The 24,601-nt window shown below is 49.1% G+C and overlaps 1 protein-coding gene across 1 annotated transcript in view; it reads right to left on the bottom strand.

The window, feature by feature from the left end:
- LOC119448863 (disintegrin and metalloproteinase domain-containing protein 10) overlaps nucleotides 1–10,585 on the bottom strand; it is a 45,900-nt gene extending 35,315 nt beyond the window's left edge. The window contains exons 1-2 of the mRNA XM_037712074.2: nucleotides 9,527–10,585; nucleotides 1,362–1,432 (exon numbers count right to left, since the gene is read on the bottom strand). Of these exons, the coding sequence (XP_037568002.1) occupies nucleotides 1,362–1,432; nucleotides 9,527–10,585 (1,130 nt within the window). The remainder of the gene's footprint in view (nucleotides 1–1,361; nucleotides 1,433–9,526) is intronic.
- Between the last annotated feature and the right edge of the window lie 14,016 nt (nucleotides 10,586–24,601).

Here is a 24,601-nt window from a genome sequence, read left to right on the forward strand (position 1 = left end):
CCTTGAAAGTGAAAGCTCCTCACTGATATGACATGTACACACTAGTTATGCAGGATGAGTCCATTCAAAAAGAAAAGGGATTATTTCCGATTTTACCATTCTATGCCACCACCTGGGGACAAGCGTCACGTCTGCTCTTTAAATAAAGTTTTTTTATATCTCTTCCTCCATCAGCCCTGGTAACTGGTGAAAAGTGTTTCGGTTGTGCCCACTTCTCCTGCCTATCACGCGGACGTCGAAAAACCGGGAAAACGCACCGCGTCAAAGTGAAGTGTACGCAGTAAACATGCATTAATATGCAAAACAAAATCATTTTTTTTCTGGATAGCCGGAGACTGCTCCTTTCGGAAAAGAATAGAAGGTGGCTGCCCCCCGATCAGTCTGGCACTGGCTACTCGGCGCTCGGGAGGAATGGACTTATTTAGGTGTAATAAAAAAATTTCCGTTGCTATGTAACGCTATCGTGCCCTTTCGGCACGTACACGACATTGATGGGCAAATTCTCTTCGCTGAGGAATCCATTTTTATTTGCATTTGTACCCTTCCGTTGCACGCCGCCGTGATTTTCTACCAGACCCCGGAGCTAAGCAAGAAGAAGCGCGCCAATCGTAAACACCGGCACCAGCCTGCTCATCAGGTTATCTACTTTCGTTGCGCTACCTTAGCCCTACGGAAGCCCTCTCCACTTATGCATGCTCATCGCCTCTGTTAGTCAATCACATAAGAAAAACCTGTCAATAAGGGAACGCTATTCGCATTGAAAGCAAACAAATTGGCCTCCTATAAACGAGGAGAGCCTTCATTCACCTGTTCAAACAACACTGCGAATCACCGCCTGGTGCTTGCGTAGGCGGTTACGTAAATGTGACATCAGTGGATTGAAATAAAAACAGATTGGGATAGTTTTACGTTATATGACCCATAATACGGCTTCCGTGGCTGTGAATAGCGCTGGCTGACATTCCACCGAGCTCATTTTGTACATATACGCAAATACTCAAGAAAGTAGGTGGGAAAGGTGGCCGACGTGATATACTGCAGTGCAAAAAGCGGCACACCACGTACGCATAGTGGTTGCGCCACCCGTATGGTGGCGTGGGTTCGGCTCCCACCTCGGCAAGTTGTTTTCGTGCACTATCATTTACGTTTACCTCATTCTTATTAAACTTCAAATAAAATTGTCAGTTAACTTCCGTATGCTTTCCGCGGAGTATGTTTGCTTCAGATGGTTGCAACATTGTTATTTGGAACATCAAACTTGCAGTAGGATGATCATCGCTAGGTAACCACGTTATCTTCATGCGCAGGGAAAGGACGATATTACAAACATTGACATCGGCAAAAACGAGGCGAACGCTTACCTGGCTGGGCATCGGTTGGCCGGCAAGGCGATATTCCGGTCGGTGGTCACCTGGTGCTTGCGTGGAAGTCTCTGAGTAAACGTCGGGGTCAATATATGGAGGAGCTGCCCGTCATCTTAGAGAACATCACGGTTCACAGGAACATCGTCCTGCCTGAGACGGGTATGGAGCGAGCAAATGAGGCGCACATATATACACCGTTGTGTACCACGAACATTCCAGCGGGATTACTGAAATTATACAAGGAACGTATAGCTGTGTTAGTAGGGGAAGTAGTCATAGTGCATAGCGCGTGAGAGAAATTAAGTTTTTTCACGATATACTTTAGCATGACAGAATTGAGGCGCGCGCAATCATCCGAAATGAAAGACAATGAAGACAAAGAAAGGATGTGAAAGGTTGAACGATGTGTAAGTTATACTTTATGGATATGTAAAAATAGTTGGATAAACGAACATAGCAAAATAATATTAATATTAGTAGCAGCCATTAGCAGTTAACAGTAGCAGTAGCAGTAGTAGTAGTAGTAGTAGTAACTCATTTCACTAATAATGTCGACGTTAATGCGATTAACCTTGAAGCAATGTAGTGACACGGCGTATTGCGCCTCAAAGACGTGTTATGTATGAGACGAGCATGCAGCAGGATTTCTCTCGCGCGCTTCCCTCTTGACAAACTACGCCACCTGGTGGTGCCGCCAAGAAGTCCGCGCTTAGCACGTGTGCGAGTATATGTTCAGGCGAGATTGTCTGAACATATATGATGCGGTTTCGATTCTACGCAGCGCCAAACAACGCTGTCTCGAGGTGTCTCGTTTGTTAATCGACGGAGGACACCGGGGAAACTTACTACAAACATCGTCATACACATAAAAACACTAATCTTATCAAACAGATAAAAAAGACGAAAGAAAATGAAGTAAGCGATCTCTCGCACCGTTTCTGATAAGGATGTAAACGTTAAAGTTTCGTTACACATTGCACATTATCACACCCATTCCACCAAACATACGTACATTGGAGCAGCGCAGAGTTATCTGTGAACATTGTGAAGCACGGCAGATAACAGCCGTATCACACTTTTGAACAAATTATTAAGGCATTGCTTACAAAGACTTCATAGTTAACCTACACGCTTCAAAGCTTCGGTCCAAATCACCTTCAAGTAGCCACTATTTTATGAAATATAATTATGTGCAATTCTTTGTCTTCGCAGGGAAACTGGAAAACATTGGTTGGTGATTGGGTCCATGTTGATATCACCTTGTGCGATTAATGCTGACTGGTTTCTTTCCTTATTTCTTTCTTGTTTTTCCTTTCCTGCTGACGATTCTTGTGTGTACATTTGCCTAGCATCGTCGGTAGAATAAAAGTTAAAAGTCAGCGCTCTTTTCTATCTGTCTCTATCGTCGTCCCTTCTTTGTTATTTTTCGCGCTGTTACATAAGTTGCAATGAACCAACTAGCCCAGCAAGCCACCCTTCTGCAAAACTGGGAAACTTGTAAGCGTTTAATATAACACATCTCTTTAAGAAGCAGGCTGAAAACGAGGGTTTAGCCATTTCATTTAACCCATTACGTGCTTCAAAACTTGAAAGTTTGCTTGCGTATTGCCCCAAACATTCCTCACATTCCGTGAACATAGAAACTTTGTGAGTGATCTAGTTTTTTGACCAGAAAACCTAAATTATAGCTGCGTTAAGAGCTTCGCAGTAAAAATTGTACTGCTGTGTTTGCGCGACCAGTGCGTTAATATTGTACTGATGATGTCTGCGTTATATGAACGAAAATTTATAGAATAATTAACTTGTAATAAGAAATTATCCTTACACATCTCAAAGTCTTATTTATACGGCTGACATTAGTGCAATACTAGCAGTTGACATGGAAACTAAAGCTTCCTTTTGGCACTTTGTGCCTACATCTCAGTGTCACAGCCCTCAGTGCGACGTCCTAAACGTTGTAGTAATTGTGCGCATATAGGCTGTTTTCGTTTTGTGTCGAAAAGAACTTGGAGCTTCCTAAATTGAATCTCTTGACCCTTCCAAATAGTAATTATTTCTTTATTAAGAACGGTTACCAAATGCCAAAACGGTGCCAAAATTCGTGACGGCACGATGAACTGAGCGTTAATTTTAAGGTGACGTCACCACTGTCTGTCGTTGTTGCGCATTTCCTGTGGTACGATGCCTGCAGTTTCGGTAATACTGGCATCTCTGGCATTACAAGAGTGTAATTCAAGCGATCCGACTCTGCCTAATATTCATGTTAAGTATCCCATTTGGATGAGTGCTGGCACATACATTCAAAGTTGTAGAAAGTGTTTCACCCGCGCATTTACACATAAAATAATCACCTTGCAAAGTATGATTGCTCGGAAACAGTTATCAGGTATTTCAATTTCACACCAAAGTCGGTCGGGAAATTAACAGAGCTGGCTTCATGCACTTGATCACGATCATGATAGTAGTATTATAGTTGGCTAAGTGGGACGACGTTGCTCATGAAAATAAAATAAAGAATGCTGCGTGCGTTTCTTCTCGTGCGTTTGGTAGGAACGGATGAGCCAGTGTACCAAGACTTCATGACGTATCCACCATACCTGCAAACAAAATATAGTACATTATTCACCTGCCGCGGTTACTCAGTGGCTGTGGTGTTGCGCTGTTAAGCACAATGACGACTTGGATTCCCGGCGTGCCACGCTTTAGCTGCACGTTAAGAAGCCCAAGTTGTCACAATAAGTGTGTAACTCTCGACTACTCCGTCATAACCGACTGGGAAGTTTGGAGATGTTAATCCGCATAGTTTCTAATGCGTAGCATTCTTATCGAGTTCAAAACAGGTTTCTCTTCCCGGAATCTAGTCGGCGTCCGCACGTTTTCATGGGCCGATCCAGCACCGTTGAAAAAATGTGGGCCGATGTACTGCGGGGGCCAATCCGTATCTGTCGCTGGGTCTGTCCCACAGGGTACGGGCGCTCTTTAATGAGTCTTTTGGATGCCCCACTTTATTCACTGGATATCACAACAACAAACATCACCTACATAGTGACATAAACGCAATGCTTCGCATTACGCAGATGTCAGAGGAGTTGACTATGCTTTGCATTGTATCAATAGTAATTCAATTAGGATGCTGCAAAACATTCAAGCATTCTTTCTATAATTATTGGGTATCTACTTTCACGTAGCACAAAGATCAGAGTAATCGAATGTGTCGATTGGGTGATCCTGTGAGCATTAAATATTCATTGGTTTACACGGCACTCTAATATACGTATTAAAGCGACAGTGCGCTTCGTTGAATGCCTTAAAGAGAATCTCCCGTGAACCAGGCACTGTGCGACTCATCACCATCGTGCACTCCTCTGGCGAGTTCGAGGTGATGGAAGACGGCACGCTGGCCGCAAGTGGCTGCATTCGCGCGGTCAAGGTGGAGCCTCGCCGATCGACACGGAGTTGCCGGTGGCCTCTACCGAGGGCATAACGTACGAGCTGGACGCCGAAGACATATACAAGGACCTCGCCGTTCGTGGTCATGACTACCAAGGAGCTTTCCGAGGCATCATGAAGGCTGACATTCAAGGTGAGATTTTTCAAGTTGAGAACACTATCCCGAAATGGATTGTTTCTAGACTCTTTCATAGACTAATCCAGGAGACAGCGCAGTCTAAAATAAGGGCCGATCCCGAAGGTAGATCAGTCTAAAAATGTGGGACGTTCCCGTCGGTAAGTTCAGTCTGCCATTTGAGCCGATTCGGAGGTTGTGAAGTCAAAAATGTGGGCCGATTGCGAAGAAAATCTAGTAATCAGTCCTACTCCCAAGACAATCCTATAGTCCCCTCACGTGAGTGTTGACACGCAAGCGTACCGTGCGTAACAGGTTACTCTCAACCCCCCCCCCCCTCACTCAGGAAGACGTTTTCTTTGATCGACGTCAAATAGAGAGAGAGAGAAATCACTTTATTCTGAGATTAAAAAAAAAAAAAAAAAAGCATCGACGCCCTCAGTCCAGGGCGTCACTTGCGGCGTGCTTCAGCGCTAGGCCGATGAAGTCCGCAAGGAATCGTTGGTCGTGAAGGGTGGTTGCGGCGGTCAGCCACTCGGAGGAAGGGGTAGGTGGGAGGGATGAAGGTTTGGGTAGGGGGGGGTAGTTTTGGATGGCATTGCCATAGGATATGTGATGTGTTGGGGGATAGGCACCACAGTGGCTACAGCGAGGGAGGTCTTCAGTAATTATGCCTTGCAGGAGGTGTTTCCGTGCTGGAGTGAGCAGGGTGTTCGTCTGGGCTTGTCTGATGAGTGTGCCCTGTGTCCTTGTAATGTCTTGGTGTAGCTTAGGGTATATCCTACGCTCGTCCCTAAATGGTTGCAATTGTGGTGGAGGCGTTGGTGAGATTAATAGATTTGGCCGGGGGATGTTGGGAGCCTGGAGTATCATATCGCAGGCAAGCAGGTTAGCTCGTTCATTCCCCAACATCCCCTCATGACCAGGAATCCAGACAATCTCTACCTGCCGATGGAGACATTCTTGTAACTGTTGTGTGATATGTTTAGGTAAGTCGTCATGTATGAGTTTTCTACATGCTGACATTGAATCAGTAAATATGATGGGTGTAGTGATGAGTGTTACTGGGAGATGTTGTATCGCTGCTACTACCGCTTGTAGTTCTGCTGTGGTCGTATCAGTGTTTGGAATTAATTCACTGTGTATCGTCCGAAGTGTGTGATCTACCACCGCTATAGAAGTGCCTTTGTCTTGAACACTAGCATCTGTATAGTAATATGTGCCGTGTGGGTTGCGTCCTATGTATCTTTTGAAGTATGCTACTCGCTGTGTCCGCCTAGCCTTATTAATCACGGGGTGCATGTGTCTGGGGAGTGGCGCGATCTTGAGCAGTGACCTAGTTTGCGGTGGAAGTGACAGTGTGGCTGGTATGGGTGTGGGTGATGGTTGAAAGCCCACACTGTCAAGTATGTGTCTGCCCTGCGCAGTTTGTTGCAGTCGGAGTTCTTGTCTCCGTTTGTGAATGGTGACTATTTCGGTGATGGTATTGTGACAACCCGTGTCGTTAAGTAGTTGTGTGCTCGTGCTGACGGGGAGTCCCAATGCTAGCTTGGTAGCCTTGCGAATTAACGCATCGATGCGTGCCGTATCTTGTTTGCGAAGATTGGTGTAAGGCAAATGGTATCGAAGTCTGGATATCAGTAACGCGTCGCGAAGGCGTAGCATGTCTGCTTCTTTTAGTCCCCGGTTTCTATTAGATACCCTTCGCATCATGTGAAGAACTTGCTCTCCTTGTCTAAGCAAGTGTTGTATTGTAGCGGCGGGGCCACCGTCTTTCTGTACATGGAGGCCTAAAATCCTTAGACATTTGGGCTGAGGTATGGGTGTGTTCTCACACATAATTGTGATGCATGGGGGTTTCCACCTGGGGTTGTGCACTAGGAGAAGTCCTGATTTTTCGGGAGCGCATCCAAGTCCAATTTGTGCCGCCGCAGCCTGAACGTTGTTGAAAGCCTCTTGAAGGGTGTCTTGTATAAAACCTGGGGATCCTCTTTTTATCCAGATCGTGATGTCATCGGCATAAATTGTGTATTTGATGTCTGGAACTTGTTGTAGCGCCCTGTGTATTCTACACATGGCAAGGTTGAACAACGTGGGGGATATGACTGATCCCTGCGGTATGCCTTTCTGAGGGTGCGGGTAAGCCTTTGACGTCATGCTACCTACGCTAATCGTGAAGGTGCGTTCCTTCAGAAAGCTACGGATGTAATTGTATAGTTTTACGCCACATGCAGTACCTGCAAGTTCCTGTAGCATGCTGTCGTGTGTCACATAATCGAAAGCCTTTCTAAGGTCTATTGCAAGGATGGCTCTTAGTTGGGCCATGCTGGGTTCTCGGGTGATATCTTCCTGTAGTTGGAGCAACACGTCCTGTGTAGATATGTGCTGCCGGTATCCTATAAGGGAGTGTGGCAAATATGCCGTTCTATCTAGATGTGTACGGAGCCTATTGAGTATTATACGCTCTAATAGTTTCCCCACACAAGAGGTGAGAGAAATTGGTCTGAGATTTTCAACCGCTAGGGGTTTTCCCGGTTTCGGTATGAACACTATCCTAGCCGTCTTCCATTCCTGTGGGAGCTGACCTGTATTCCATGCTTTGTTCATTTGTTGAAGGAGGAATTCATAGTCGTCATTGGTGAGATTTCGAAGCTGCGATGTTGTGATTTGATCGGGTCCGGGAGTTTTATTGGATTTTGTCTCGGCTATCGCTTGCTTGAGCTCCTCAAGTGTAATTTCGCCACTAAGGTTAGGGTTCGTGGGCTCTGGGCCTGTGTAATCGGCATACTGAGGTTTACATGCTGTGGCTATGTGCTTATCATGTAGTTCTTGGAATAGATCCTCCGGTGTTTGGTAGCCGTCAAGCAGCTTGCGGAGTGAGCTTGTTGTTTCGGTTTTGGTCTGTGCTGGGTCTAAAAGAGCCCTTATAAGGTGCCAGGCCGACCCCAGGTGTAGTGTATTGCTCAGATTGTCACATGTAGTATGCCAGCTTTCGAGGGTGAGATGGTCTGAATACGCAGGCAATCTCTTCGTTTAGTAGCCCTATGCGCCTTCGGAGTTTCGTATTCGTTTTGTTTCTTTTCCATCTTTTTATCAGGCCCTGTCTCGCTTCCCACATGTGAAGAAGATGCGTATCTATGTTGGGTGTGTGTTCTGTTTCACTAATTTCTGTGGTATGTGCTTTCACGCGCTTCTTCAGAGACTCGCTCCATGACTGTAGTGTATGCTCCGTTATATCTCCCAATTGTTCTTTTCTAAAGCTAGTCCAGTCTGTTAAGCGGCGCTTGCGTGTTCTTCGTTTATAACATCCTGTGTGCAGTATTATTTTATCAGGGTATGGTCACTGGAAAGCGTGTCGTGTGTATTGATCCACGATGCATTTATGGGGCCTTTAAGTAGTGTTAGGTCTGGGGTGGTGTCACGCTCGACAGAGTTTCCGTGTCGCGTGGGTGAGTCGACATCGTTTAGCACCGTGAAGTTTTCCTGTTGTATGATCCGGTTGACATAGGTGCCTTTTTGGGTATTTTTTGAGTACCCCCAAGACGTATGGGCCGCGTTAAAATCTCCAGCAATTAAATGTGTGAAATGTCTTGCAGGGCGCATATGTGTTACTTCCGCGAGAAAATCTGCTTTCTGTTTTGGTGAACTGTACACATTTGTTATGTACAGGTGATGAGAGCTACTTGGCTTATTTGTTTGTGTGGGATATATCCTAATGGTTAGGCTTTGCGGTGTGTCATGAACATGTGCTGCCGTGAGGTCTTTACGAACCATGATAGCGATTGGCGCACTTTCTTTGTGGGTGCAGAAAGTTCTGTAGCCTGATAAGTTCGGTGTGTGGTTTGCTTCCTGAATGAGTAAAACGTCTGGGCGACGATCCTGTGCGGCAATGTACTGCGTGAGCAAGCCTCGCTTCTTAGAGAAGCCCCTGCAGTTCCATTGCCACACAGTGAGATCATCGGCCATGGTGCTATCACTCATTTTGGATTGCATTCGGTGAGGGGTATGGAGTGGTGCGCGCAGTGCTTGTTTGCCTACGCGACCTAGTAAGTTCTGCTTCGTCGTAGCGTTTCAGTTTGCTGCTGCACACGTCCAGTTGTGCTGTTATTGGCTGGAGTGCGATTTCTAACTGCGGCATGAGTAGAGCATCTAACTTCCTGGTTATAATGGTGTCGATGAGGGATTCGATCTTTGGCATAAGGCGCGTCATGAACTCTTCTAAGGCTGCTGTAATCTTAGCATCTATCATGGCGTCGAACTGTTCAAGGCGCTGTTCGAGTGTCTGACTCGTTGTAGCTTGGCATCGTGCTCGTTTTGGTTCCGGCGATTGTGTATCTACATCAACCTCTTGTGCAGGCAGTGCAGTTTCAGCAGTAGAATTTGTCGGGTTGTCTATGTTTGTTGTGTCCATGCTGTCTGATGGCGTGTCCGCTGTGTTGGATAAAGCTCGTGCCCCTTGTGTATTAGGGTGTGGCGGTGCGACTTTCGTTTTCATGAGAGCGCGTCGATAGTCGAGTGTTGCTTGCTTTGTGAGTGATTTAACAGTACGGGTTGAAGAGAGGCCTTGGGAAGGAGGGGTATCGAGTGGCTGACTCACCTTAGCTTCCCTTGTTGTACTGGGGCTCCCAGAGAGGGCCTTCACAGAGGCTATAGAGGTGTTGCGCACTATGGGTCCCTGGACAGTGGGGCCGGTTCTGCTGCGGCTTCTACTGCGGCTGCTACTGGGGCTCCTGTGGCGGCTCCTGTGGCGGTTCCTGTTCCGTTCTGGGCTCTGGCTTTCCTCTCGAACAATGACGACTTTGTGGGTAGGTGCAGGTGGTGTTTCACCTTGAACATGGATCTCTGGGTTGGCATGTTGTCTATGTCTTAGTCGCTTGAGGTAGGCTGCCCGGCGCACCGCTTGGTCTGCTGCCTTACGGGTCTCGCAATCTGGATCATCTGCCGCATGGTCCTTTCCGCAGTTGGGACAGCCAGGTTTGCAGTGGTGTGCGCTGTTCGAGTCGGTCGTTGTGTGCCCACAAATCTTGCAACGGTTAACATTGCTGTTGGGGCAGACATCCAGTCTGTGGCCGATAGCTAAGCAGGCGGTGCAAAATTGAGCTCGGGGTTGGTGTGGAACGCAGCGGAGGATGCCCCCTCTGTAGATAACTTCATATGGGATGTACGTGCCTCGAAACGTGACAAGGGCCGTTGCGGTGGCACCCATCATGCGTGCACTAAGTATTTCGTAGTTGGGAGCTCGAAGTCCTTCCATTAGATCCACCGATGATGTGTTGGGTTCGATATTGCGTACAATTCCCTTGCATGAGTCAGGTGGCGGCATGGCATAGATCCTCGAAGGGTACGTTTGATTGTCGTAGGTGAATGATTCAGCGTTTTGCAACTTCCTGGCTGCGGCTACATCGGCACATTCTATCACGCCCAAGTTCTTCTCGTTGCGTATTCTGAGGGTGGTCGAGCTTGCTTCAGAATTCGTGAGGCCTGCCGATAGAGCCAGACTAGCGTGCAGATCTTGTGGACGGACGACCGCTAAGTTAAATCCTGCTGGTGGCCGCAAGATAAGAGTCAGGAAATTCTCGGGGTTGGGCTTACCCTTGGGCGTGCGCGGGGCCTTGGAGGTCCAGCCGTCGGCGTCTGTGACGAGTTTAGGAGGCATGCTGTATCGACGCGGCGCGCGTCGGGGCCGCGCACGCAAGAGCGTCGCAGCGTTCCCTGTTCTTCGTCAGGGTTAACCCAGGCGGTTCTGGTGAAACGTGCCGAAGAAATTATTGGGGCAGCCCAGCTGGCTTCAGACTTGATCCACTTGGTCTCCAGATGTAAGGGAGTCTCTGCAAACAAACTTCGGCGGAAATTCTGTAGATTTGCGGCATAAATAGGGCGAAATGGACGGAGCGATGTGGAGTCGCGTCTGTTCGCTGTGGCGACCGGCGTCCTCTCCCGAACGCCAAGAGGAAGTCGTGCACGGGTCGTCGATTGTGGGCCACTGGTCGGATCCAGCTCTCGTAGTCCATGATCGTGGCTGCCTCGACATGTTTGGCTCGCAGTGCTTCGTGTGCCGGACAGTCCCAAATTAGGTGTCGGGCCGTCGGGCGGCACGGGATTGGGCAGTCTGAACCTTTTTTGAGTATTTGACTCGTCGTCAGTTGGGCTGTTCTTCTTCATCTGAGGACGCGGTGGCCTGCGAGTCGATTGTCGTTGCCATTTGTAGCTGTTGTTTGTTTCTTTTCTTACTGGCGAAGCACCTCCATCGTTCGATCATGTCCGGTGTAAAGGCGAAGCGCGAGCGGAGACGGTGGAGCAAGACCTGCCCATCTCTTAGAAGCCCCTTTGGTAACGGGTGTTCATTGCTCACATTTATCGCTGCGTGTTGTTTGCGAGTGTCGCTTATGGCCTTGCGCGGGTCGTACGGTGGATAATAAAAAAGGAATGGAATCGATCGAAACTAACCCTTACTTTATACTGGTCCAGGTTAGATCCCCTCGACAGAGCAGGACGTATTTCTGTCGCAAAGTAGTTTTGTAACAATCACGTGCAAGCAGGTTCATTTAAAGAGGATAAGTAGGGATGAAAAGTAAGTTTGTTGTGTACCGGTGACTGGAAAAATACCGAAAAGTTCATATCACTCTGCGCATGATTTACGTGCGAGCCCTTAATCGCAAGCGATGCGGTTTATCATTACCAGTGGCGTCGCTGCGTCTAGATTTGTAATACCTGATAATTTTAAGGAACTAGCCAAAGCAATGCTGTAGGGTATATTTTTAATACTTCTTAGAACAATTATAGGGCCGGTTCTTGAATATTGGTTAATGTTTGACCAGTGGGCGTTCGAAAAATAAAGCTCTAAAAGATGGCCGTCCGAGTTCTTTCAGGCAGCAGTATATATGGCCATGGATTCTCTCCTCATTGTAGAGTGATAATGCAGTCATGCGAGCCTCTGAACTGACAGGGTGTTTCCACGTGCACTAGATGTGAAACATTTGATGTGCACTCCTATAGATGAACCAGTGTTCCTAGTTCACGCTTGGAGAACAAATTTGTGGATACAATAAATCTCACCCAAAAATTCACAAATTTCCAGTTGGTTGTAACGCTTGCTTTGGTGCTTTTCATTATAATAAACTTGCTTCTCCACAAGAAAAGAAAAACATTAATTGTCAAGAAAGGGGTCAAGCAAAGTGACACAATCTCTCCAATGCTATTCACTACATGCTATAGAGGAAGTATTCAGGCTATTATGCCCTCCTCGCCCACCGCTCCCCTTCCACTGGGAAGTGGCGTTTGCTCTCCGCAAACGCGACTCGAGCACGGCGTGAAAGCACGCGTCCCTCGCCCTCGCACGCTTTCACTCGCGCATACAGCATACGGCCAATGAGACTTTTTTACAGCGAAGCTGTTAAGGGCTCACTCTTTGATGATCGCGTCCGGATGTAGAAAAAAATGTCGCACTTCACCCGAAAGGCGAAGCATCAATTGCGATAGCAAATTAGTAGAGAGCAATACGGAGTAAGGATAGTAGTTTTATCAGGTGTATAAACTTGGACATGCAGCAGCACCAGCAACGCGCCTAACTGTTGTCGACGCCGCCGGCGTTTTGCCCGCGTTCGCACCGAACGCGCGTGGCATTGGTGACTGTGCCGGTGCTTCTGGGGGCGGCTCGGAGGTTTTCGACGAGATTAGAACGGAAAACTCGTCGAGCAGCGTCGGAAGTCTTTACCACCTTCTCGCCTCGCAACATTTTAACACGAAAGTGTTTTATTCCGGGGTCCACCAAGACTTCACTGACGTATTTCCGTCACGGAAATACGTCATAGAACATAATACAAAGAAAGAAACCAGAAGAAAAAGTTCCACAAACATGCAAAATTTGGGAATCGAACCCACGACCTCTCGGTCCGCGACGATAGATCGCCGAGCGTTTAACCCATTGCGCCACAAACGCATTCGCAGAGAGCTACACAGACGCGCCTTATATATCTAACACTCCTCCGTGTACCCGCGCTCTTGCTCGGGGCGGTGCCGCCGCCTACGAGCAGAAAAGAGAAGTACTGCATTATGACACTAAAGCCCGGGATACATGGAGCGAACTTTCTCGACGAACTTCACGCGTCAAGTAACGACGCGGCGACACGACGCAGGATGTTTGCTGTGTTGCAATACATGCGGCGAACGCCGCCGCGCGTTGGCCGCCGTGTTGGCGGCGGTCCCGGCCGCCCGCTTCGAACTGAATTTGGCGTTGTCCTTGTAGAATTCACTTAGTTGGAAGCAAATGACTGCGTAAACGGCTTTCGCTTAGTCTCAGGCCGCTTCGACGACAGAGTATTATGGATAACCTTGAGTAGTTTTCGAGATCGCTTCTCGTTTCGAACGCGTCTAAGCCTAGCGAAAGAAATATCCGATGCCAACGTCATCTATCGGGGAAGTCGGGAGATAGGCATGACGACAGCATGTGGCCTCTGAGATCAGAAGATTTCTGTTGAAGGTTGTTGTAGAGAGCTTGCACTGCTTGTCTGTTTCCTCGCAGATCAGCGGATATGGGATGTACAAATACAACGCGATTCCTGAGAGATCATACTAGGAACTACTCAATCGGTGCAGAGACATGCAGACACGGCAACACCAACGCGATTGCAGACGACGCGAAAAGGCGCGCGCGCGCGAAACACCAGCATGCATTGCGACCGGAACTAGTGCCTCCTGATTGGCTGTCGTCCACCGCTGCGCGCTAGACGCTTCCGGCGGCGGCGTTCGCCCGACGAAAATGTTTGGACAGGCAGATCGGCTGCGGACGGCAAATTTCTTGACGCCGGCCGTCGGACGTTCGCCGCCCGACGAAGTTCTTCGCTCGGACGCCGGTTATTCGCTCCATGTATTCCGGCCTTAACGCGCACCGACAGTGAACGCTTCGGTGGTCTCAGCACTACGACGCCTCGATGCCAGCATTCGAAGGGACGCTGGCATCAAGAAGCACTACCAACGCCACCTAGGTGGCGTTCACCGTACTCAGCACAGCGGAGCGTGGCCTCCGCAATTAGCTCTGAAAATGTTTCTGAAGTTGATCGCGGAGGCTGCAATTACGACGCGCTGTACGCGCTGATTTGACTCGGTGACGATTCAGTTACGTGCTTTGTCTTGCGCGTTGTATTAGTGTGTCAGTTACGTGCTTCGTCTTTCGCGTTGTGCTAGCGTGTGCAGCGTAGTGCAGCTTCCATATGCACGACGGTTGCTCATGGTCATCGACGTTGGTAGTCGTGATGGAGGAGACGTGCCACCAGGCGTCAGCGTGGGTGCATCAACGCCTAGGGCGCTTTAGCCACAAAACACCAATAGACATTATATATCAATGTGCAATAAACATTACACTACTTCTGTGAAGACACGTTTCACTTTCGTGTTCTATACCGATTCCTATATAAGAGGGATCAACCACATTTTTTTATATATATAGGCATTTGGTGCCGCAGCTAAACGTCGCCTCCCTTCCCTCCCTCCCGTCCCCCTACGGCCTTTCGCGTGACGGTAGAAGTCGGGTTTGCTCTCTATATATGGTGACTGTAAAGCAGGAAAGAGACGCTTAATTCTGCAGCCCTTCATGGAGCACGGCGCAGAACGCGCGTTTGCTCTCCGTCGTGCGTTCGCTCCTCGTGAAAGCACGCGTCCCTCGCGTGCTTTCCCTCGCACATACAGCATACGGCGCGCGGCGACGATTTCATCGCCGTTGGACGTCATACGGAACCTCACGGCGACGGCGACGACGACGGCGACGGCAGAAATCCGAGCGGAAGCGTGCGGGGACGCGCGAGAGCGAACGCACTCAATCTCCCACGCGCAAGCAAGGAAGCGGGAAGCCAGCGCCGGAGGGTGCGGGGGGGGGGCGCACTTCTACTCTGCCAACTACCGCGCTCGTCGCTCGCTCGCACCGTCGCTTATTTCCACACGGCTCTGACCTTTATGCGCCGTGCATTCGCCGCTCAGTTTCCGTTGAAGCGATAGACCGCACTTACCTTCGCCCGCTGCTGCGGCGTATGCGCTTGCTGCCAGCGTTTTGACAGTCGTTGTCTGCAGTCATTCAGTGTGATCTATTCATGTTTGTGCGCGCTCACACCACGCTTGTTCAATCAGTTAGTAATAGTCGGGCCACATTTTCCAACGCACGCTACACATGCAATGCTGCCCGGGTCGGCAGTGCAGCGCTACAGGTGTGTCCCTTAGCACGCGCTGCCCACAGGAAGCGCTTCTCATCAACGCCACCGTTTCACAAGCGCCTTCTCGTGGTCATCGAGTCTCTCTTCATGTCGGTCTACTTACGCCGTAGCACACCTGCTTACTTAATCAGCTCGGGTTTACTACAATTCATATTGCTACCAAAGCCGCTCACCTTACTTCGTATGACATTGCTGTGTTGCTATCGCATTCATTGCTTCGCCCTTAGGGCGAAACTGTGACATTTTTTATATATATATAGGCATTTGGCGCCGCAGCTAAACGTAGCCTCCCTTCCCTCCCTCCCGTCCCCCTACGGCCTTTCGCGTGACGGTAGAAGTCGGGTTTGCTCTCTATATATGGTGATTGTAAAGCAGGAAAGAGACGCTTAATTCTGCAGCCCTTCATGGAGCACGGCGCAGAACGCGCGTTTGCTCTCCGTCGTGCGTTCGCTCCTCGTGAAAGCACGCGTCCCTCGCGTGCTCTCCCTCGCACATACAGCATACGGCGCGCGGCGACGATTTCATCGCCGTTGGACGTCATACGGAACCTCACGGCGACGGCGACGGCGACGGCAGAAATCCGCTTGGAGTGTAAATATAGTTGCTATCGCAATAAAAACTCTCATTGGCCGTATGCTGTATGTGCGACTGAAAGCGCGCGAGGGCGAGCAACGCGCGCTTTCATGGCGAACCAACGCACGGCGGAGAGCAGACGCGAGTTCTCAATGGAAGGGGAGCAGTGGACGATGAGGGCATCGAGGAACCCTAGACTGTGCGTGTGCGCGCCCGCTCTCCCACGGCGGCGCATGCGCGCAGCCCTGCCGGCCTCTGCCGCCTGTGTCGCGGACTCTCTCTGGGCTCTCGCCCGCCTCGCCCGTGTCGACAACGGCGTTTAGCCGTTCCGTCACGTAGACATCGCGCTCGCGCTATTATCAGTTGCCCTTACAACTCGCCATGGCCCGGCCGCGTGCCGTTTGTTCGGAGGAAAAACGCAACGAGCGAAGGGGAACTGGTGACTCCCACGCGAAAGGGGGACAGCGGGAAGGCAGCGCGGGAGAGAGGGGTTGCGGCTTCTGCTCTGCGAGCAACTTGTAGTTTGCGCGGCGCCGGGCGGTCGCGCGCACCGTAACTTGAAAACGATCTGCAGCATGACTCCTACCTTTGTACGCGCTGAGCTTTCGCCACTCAGTTTCCGTTGAAGCGATAGACCGCATGATCCTTCGCCCGCTGTTGCTTGCACGCTTGCTCGCGGCAGCATTTTGACAGCCGGTTGTGTGCGGTCACACAAACAACGAGCAGAACTATTGTCGACGGCGGCGGCGTTTTGCCCGCGTTCGCACCGAACGCGCGCGGCCTTGGTGACGTGCTTATAAAGAACGTGCCAACCTTTGCCGTATACCCTATGGCGGTGTACCGTAGCGCCATAAGGCCACGGTAGCTATGGTCACTAAATGAATGAAAACCACCGGATCATATATATTTCTCATTCTTTAATACTTTAAACAACCAATTACACCATCACATCTTAATATTCACAATAGGAAATACATAATTATCACCATAGTACCGCTTCGCTAGTCTTCCATCTCCACCGCAGTGGAAGGGCTGACAGTTTTTTCTACATCCGGACGCGACCATCGAAGAGTGAGCCCTTAACAGCTTCTCTGTAAAAAAATGAAGCTGGGAGGCCATGTAATGTGTAGGGCAGATATCCGGTGTAACAACGAATTTACAGAATTTACAGAAAATTAGGTGGGTTGATTTAAATAGAAAATTTGCAGGCGCAACTTCAAATCAGCTAGCGCAATACAGGGTAATTGAGGTCGCTGGGAGAGGCCTGTGTCCTGCAGGGGACATAAAAAATGTGGTTGATCCCTCTTATATAGGAATCGGTATAGAACACGAAAGTGAAACGTGTCTTCACAGAAGTAGTGTAATGTTTATTGCACATTGATATATAATGTCTATTGGTGTTTTGTGGCTAAAGCGCCCTTAGGCGTTGATGCACCCACGCTGACGCCTGGTGGCACGTCTCCTCCATCACGACTACCAACGTCGATGACCATGAGCAACCGTCGTGCATATGGAAGCTGCACTACGCTGCACACGCTAGCACAACGCGAAAGACGAAGCACGTAACTGACACACTAATACAACGCGCAAGACAAAGCACGTAACTGAATCGTCACCGAGTCAAATCAGCGCGTACAGCGCGTCGTAATTGCAGCCTCCGCGATCAACTTCAGAAACATTTTCAGAGCTAATTGCGGAGGCCACGCTCCGCTGTGCTGAGTACGGTGAACGCCACCTAGGTGGCGTTGGTAGTGCTTCTTGATGCCAGCGTCCCTTCGAATGCTGGCATCGAGGCGTCGTAGTGCTGAGACCACCGAAGCGTTCACTGTCGGTGCGCGTTAAGGCCGGAATACATGGAGCGAATAACCGGCGTCCGAGCGAAGAACTTCGTCGGGCGGCGAACGTCCGACGGCCGGCGTCAAGAAATTTGCCGTCCGCAGCCGATCTGCCTGTCCAAACATTTTCGTCGGGCGAACGCCGCCGCCGGAAGCGTCTAGCGCGCAGCGGTGGACGACAGCCAATCAGGAGGCACTAGTTCCGGTCGCAATGCATGCTGGTGTTTCGCGCGCGCGCGCCTTTTCGCGTCGTCTGCAATCGCGTTGGTGTTGCCGTGTCTGCATGTCTCTGCACCGATTGAGTAGTTCCTAGTATGATCTCTCAGGAATCGCGTTGTATTTGTACATCCCATATCCGCTGATCTGCGAGGAAACAGACAAGCAGTGCAAGCTCTCTACAACAACCTTCAACAGAAATCTTCTGATCTCAGAGGCCACATGCTGTCGTCATGCCTATCTCCCGACTTCCCCGATAGATGACGTTGGCATCGGATATTTCTTTCGCTAGGCTTAGACGCGTTCGAAACGAGAAGCGATCTCGAAAACTACTCAAGGTTATCCATAATACTCTGTCGTCGAAGCGGCCTGAGACTAAGCGAAAGCCGTTTACGCAGTCATTTGCTTCCAACTAAGTGAATTCTACAAGGACAACGCCAAATTCAGTTCGAAGCGGGCGGCCGGGACCGCCGCCAACACGGCGGCCAACGCGCGGCGGCGTTCGCCGCATGTATTGCAACACAGCAAACATCCTGCGTCGTGTCGCCGCGTCGTTACTTGACGCGTGAAGTTCGTCGAGAAAGTTCGCTCCATGTATCCCGGGCTTTAGTGTCATAATGCAGTACTTCTCTTTTCTGCTCGTAGGCGGCGGCACCGCCCCGAGCAAGAGCGCGGGTACACGGAGGAGTGTTAGATATATAAGGCGCGTCTGTGTAGCTCTCTGCGAATGCGTTTGTGGCGCAATGGGTTAAACGCTCGGCGATCTATCGTCGCGGACCGAGAGGTCGTGGGTTCGATTCCCAAATTTTGCATGTTTGTGGAACTTTTTCTTCTGGTTTCTTTCTTTGTATTATGTTCTATGACGTATTTCCGTGACGGAAATACGTCAGTGAAGTCTTGGTGGACCCCGGAATAAAACACTTTCGTGTTAAAATAGGAAGATGATGATCATGATGACGACGATGACGACGATGATAAAGCTATGTTAAAAGATGTCGATAGGGCTAAATATTTAGCACACAGCTTTTCTAAACGGCTTAAGACACAACGACCGCTTGCACGAAGCCACCGTATGCAAGCAGAGGTCTTTTTCTATCGCGCTCGGCGCCATTCGATTCTCCGATACGAACGGATCAAGTCGACGCCCATCGCAACCGGCGCGCATACATTAAGTGAATTCCGGCATCCCGCTTCCTCCGAATCAAGAATTGCGCAGCCACGCACAAGGCAAAGGCGGGTGGGCCCACGTATGCGCGCTGGCTTCTTCGAGAAATTGTAACATCAAAATTCCGTCTCAGCGGTGAAGCGCGGCTCGAATAAAGAACAGCGACGCTTGCAAATGGGGATGAGTGCCTCGTACGGAGCACGTGCATTTGCCACGGCTGCACCGCGCAGTCTCGAACGCGTGACGCAATTAATGGGATCCCCGGCCTTGGAGAAAGCCCCCTTCCCCCCTGCTCAACTCGGGGCGTGCTCTTACTCCTCCTGTAGGGGGCGTGCATGCATGCCTTTTGCTGACGCAACACTGGCCTTGCAAGGATGAACATTTGCGAGCTCCGGCATTCGTGGCTATAATGCCGTTGCCTGCCCAACCCCCATCCCGAGCTCTCTTGCTTAAATACGTGCAGTATAACGGAAGGTGTGTGGCTTCACGCTAGCAGATCAGGGGCCCGCATTCCCTTCTCCTTCTTAAGGGTTAATTAGCATTGGCCAACCACTATCACTTATGAGTTATGGGTCACAACGAGGCAACTCCTGTTATTAGGAACCGTTTCAGCGTACACAGTTGCCCTTTGTGATAGAGGCCTAGTGCTCGTTTATACAAGATTGGCGGTAATTGGGAACGCTTAGTAACCGACTGTAGCAGTTACAGGATGGAGAATAAATACATTCTAAATGCTGTTTTTCCTCTCACAATAGAGCGCCTTTAATCAATGCCTTTTCGAATACTGATGTGGCTACACAACAAAAGTCACTAAATATGATTTCGGTTCCTTGAAACCGTTTTGAGCAATGAAGATCGGGCTATTTACAACTGTATGGGGGGGAGAGGAATGGGGAAAGGGTAGGGGGAGTAAGGATGGTGACCTTTCGTTGAAACGGCATACGCAGCTGCAGCATCTTCATTTTCTTTTGTGCATGAATGTTGAGACGATGCTGTCATTTTTGTCTTGAGCCGGCGCAAGATATTACTCGTCGCATATGTGTCAGTAAAACATGTGTAAATGATAGCAGCAGGAGTTCACAGCGACTTACAAGGAAGACTAATTCCATACGCAAAGCCGCAATATTCACGCATGCATTCATACCCACAGTCCGAATCACTAGTCATATGACAAACTTTACTGAGCATAATTGAAATAAACGTGTGCCTGTGTCATACATATGTGAGAAGACGTGGAAACAGTAACGTTAATAGCATTCCCGCATGTTGAAACTTCCCAAAATGACCTTGAAATTCCCAAGAATAACCCTGAAATCCTCTAGGCCATTTAGGCACCGTTATTGTTTCCTCACGGGCAGTGCAGTAAATCTGTCGGTGTCTGCTAGAGGGAGTAGCTAACTTCTCCCTTCTAGAGTTACTGTATGTGCTCCCCACGGGAGCACAGTTGCGCATATATAGGTGGCCATCTTGCCCGCCGACGCATTCGTGTCAAGCAGAAAAGCCACTCCTCTTGAATGCAGGATACGGCGTGGCTCAGCTGCCGAGTGTGCTTGCTCCTTCCTTCCGCGAAGGCCAGGTGGCGAGGCGGGCGGCAGTGCAGGCCATAGAAACTCTATGGTGCAAGCGCAGCCGTGAAGTTGGCTTTCCCTCAAAAGGATGCTTTTTGTGCATATGACCACATTTCGCGAATAGGGGCGCGAGCGGCGCGTTCATTCAGATGCCCAACTTGGCTCCCCAAGGGAAGCATATACAGTTACTCCCTTCCAGTGCCTCATCGGAGGATTCAGCATTCCGTCGTTAGATGTATATCGTGGTTCCACAGACCGTGGTCACCAGCAAACCACAACTTTTTTTTTTTCCCGTCAATAAGTGTTTGGACTCTTCACTCGGGCTGGATGATCCCATCTCTTGTAGAAATTAACCCATAAGCAATTCCTTTAGGTGCTGCATCAGGTTGAAATAGACTTCACATGGATTACTTTTACACCCCAATACACCTTTATTTTAAAGCATAGCATCCAGACCTACTGTCAACAAAAGCCGACTACTTGCAGGCACAGAAAAAGGCACGTAAAATTGTGAGACTCAACATGGCGGAACAGATCGCGTAACTTAACATTTGTGGCAACATAAATTAATAGTTTAATAAATTTTAGCAGCATAAATAATTAAATTGGTAGTTCGTGTACACTGGAATGATATTTTAGAGGGGAAAGCATTTACGCCACTGCCCCATTTTAGCTAGGCGGGGAAGAAGTCAGGCCATTTTTTGTTGTTCTTTCCTGCTACCAGCGAAATGCCCGGTTGCGAAATGGTCGTTAAAAGTACATTGTTCATGAGCATGGGGCACGTTCAAAAGCTGTACTTTCCTTGGTATTGCATCCAAGTTGTTCTCCGCCCGCGCAACAACGGTCAGCTGCAGCTGTAAAACGAATCGAAATAGCGCAAGATTGGCCGCATGTATCTGAGGTTCTTTTATTGCTTTATTGGCTTCGTCATCGCTTACTTTACCGCCATTCAAGGTGCAGCCCATGCGCATGATTTCGTTGTCGTCGCTCTACCACTACTTTCACGAAGCGCTCGATTCACTGTTGCGTCACGCCGAATCCCAGAGAGGCAACGACGGCTGCTATAGAGGGTGGTCTTCCAGGAAAAGCCATAACATGGCTGGTCTTTGTGAAGGAACGTCATTAGTTCGTAGATATATAGGCTCGTAAATCTCTGCCGGAACTCCCTGCGATGGACAGTAGTAGACTTCGACGAGAGGATCTGCTGAAACGCTTCTATAGCGGCACAAAATTACACGAGCATGAATGTGCATCGTACAGATAAGGTAAACCTTGCCAACTTGATTTATTTTTTTTCCCTCAAAGCAAGCTATTTCGCACAATAAGGGTTTGACATGTTACGGGACATTGAAAGGCTTGCGATCCGATTGCTTTAAATTCAGGCCGGTATTCTCGAATCTATTCGTAGCTGCAGCGGCTCGGAAGAACGGCATCTGGTTAATCGTCAGGTCCAACATATATAAGCAGTGATGATTACCCAGAGGCTTTCGAAAACACAGCATCGTAGATTGGGCTCCAGTTCTTCTGTGACAGTGCTACAGGGGGCACGAAATATTCCCAGACGTCATTGCATGGTTTTCGATAAATAATTAAATTGTGTATTGTGTAGATAAAACCGCCCGACAGGCCTATTTTTGTTTTGAAATGCGGCTACTAGTGCGCTGGAAGTTTAAACGGAATTTTCTTTCCTGCAGAATGGCGCCGGCAATATAATGTGAACGAATTTGTGCTGCACATGGAATCTGCAGTTTTCCAACAAGTCTATTTCTTTCCAGCTGGCAAGAGTTCGAACGATGCTCTGATATTGAATCGCGCTGCTCATAGCATGTTTGGCAGGACGACGCCTGCAACTGCCAAGCTCGCATGTCACATGGCGTTATCTTGGAAAGTCAGCAGCACGTATCATTGATACGTGACGCTTGAAACGATTAACGTTTTCATGTCTCTCACTTTCTATTTCTATTTGCTCTAAATCACTAGCAGTGGAAATAAGCGGAACTGTCAGCCACTCTACGCGGCGAATCTAACCTTTCGTGAAAGCCCAGAGCCACCTAAGAGTCGTTTTACTTCGATACAACAGCGACATTTGTCCGTTCATTCTAGTCTAAAATAGACAGCATACACCCTAATGAATCCTTCCTGAAGATGTTATTCGGGTTAAGGATGACCACAGTAGGACATCTCACCGAAATCGCGCTTACATGGAAACATCCTGAATCTCACACCGAACAAACAATAATCTCTCTCTTTATTTGAATTATTACTATTAGGGTTACATAAAGGGTACAGTGACTTTTGTGAAAAACACCGCCTAAGCACACCGTGCAGGTGGTTAACCAGCGAAGCTGAAACGGGCGGCCCCGGTGTTTAGCAGTGGGTAAATCCCGACGCTGTATTGAAGCGTTTCTCAATTATTGGTTACATGTTTGTGTTTATATTGGAACGCAAGCGCCAATGGCGGGCGGATGCTGCCAACCTTGACGCCGAGCTAACTCGAGATATCGAACGCATGCGACAACGGCGAGCCGAGGAAGCGGCGTTGCGGGCAGAGCAGAGTCAACGTGGCAATGGCGGGAATGCGTTCGCTAACGACGTCACTAACGGCGCTGCCAATGGCGCGCGCGCTTGGGTGCGGCGTAGAGAACGACGTATCTGACGGCGCAGCCAATGGAGACGTTTAGCGAAACATGGGACGAACGGTTTTTCGTTTCGCCTAGCCATATACAGCTTTTGCTATAAAACAGCATCTATATATATTGCGAAAACATCGGTCTTTTCCGGTTCCAATAAAATTTGAAGACAGGAATCTCAAGACACACAACTCCCATCTGTTGTGTTATTTCCAACGCTAACCCCTGCCTAAAGTCGGGCATTCAGATTGGCAGTATTGTCTTCAATAAAAAATATAACATTGCGATAAATATGGTTTCATTTTTAGCAGGGGCGAATTAGTAGTGGCCAACACCCCATGCAATGGCACCTTCGCAATTAACAACTAAAGTCACTCTCAGAGCCTCCTACTTTTGTGTACTGCAAGCGCCGGAAGCAATTGTTAGAGCCGGCAATATGTCACGCCCCCCATGTTTTGGTCGTCATCTATAGCGGCAGTTCATCCGCGAGGCGTTCCTGTAACTGCTGAAATGGGGGTACGACCACGGACTAGGTAGGATGTCGTTATGGGCGAGCACCTGGCGATTACTTCGCTTATCCTATTTACACCACTCTGTTCACGGCCGCAGTTCTGGCTCACCTGCCGCAACAGCGGCGGACGCTCGGAAATGCGGCGGACGATAAGACAGCCTCGAAAATTCAGTGTGAGAGAACATGCTAAGAAACCTCTGTAGGGCTCCTTTTAAGATGAGAACCCCCATTATCAGCCAAGAACCAGACTGACCTCCAGACCTACCTTGTGGTACCTTGAGGTACCTACCTTGAGGTACCTGGAGGTACCTGGAGGTATCTTCAGCGAACAAGGCGCATGCTCTAGCCGTACCATCGCAGCGAGGCTGATGGTATGGTGCTACAATGGTGTCCGAGCGCATGGTTGTGATGACATATACGCATAGAACGTGCCAAAGTGTGTAAAATAAAGGTAGTGAGGGATGGCTCTTCATATCAAAAGTACCTGCCGTGGTAGCCCAGTGGGTAAAAAATTTACGATGCTGAGGTCGTGGGTTCAATCTCGACCGCGGGCCGGAATGCAAAAACGCTCCTGGAGCTTGCATTGGGTGCACGTTAAAGAACCCCAGATGGTTAAAATTAATCCAGAGACCCACTACTACGGCGAGCTTTATAATCAGATCGTGGTTTTGGCACGTAAAACTTCTGAATTTATCAAAAGCATCTTCCTCTTGTTGCGTACCTTATGTACGGTAGGAAAAAAGTGACGTCCGCGTTGCCTACGGCCCACACGTGCGAGATGGCAATACTGGAGACAACGGGAATGATGACGAAGTACACTATGACGCCGACCCTGACGTACTTTTTCGCTATCCTCAAGGACTGCGACCCCTGCGAAAAAGAAATGCGAGAGATAAAACGTGATAAGCGATAGGTATCTTGACACGCAAGTTCCGACCAGGATCGAACCTTCTTTGGGGTTCGTCAAGTAGG

This window comes from Dermacentor silvarum, chromosome 4 (genome assembly GCF_013339745.2).
Source record: "Dermacentor silvarum isolate Dsil-2018 chromosome 4, BIME_Dsil_1.4, whole genome shotgun sequence".
Taxonomy (NCBI): Eukaryota; Metazoa; Arthropoda; class Arachnida; order Ixodida; family Ixodidae; genus Dermacentor; species Dermacentor silvarum.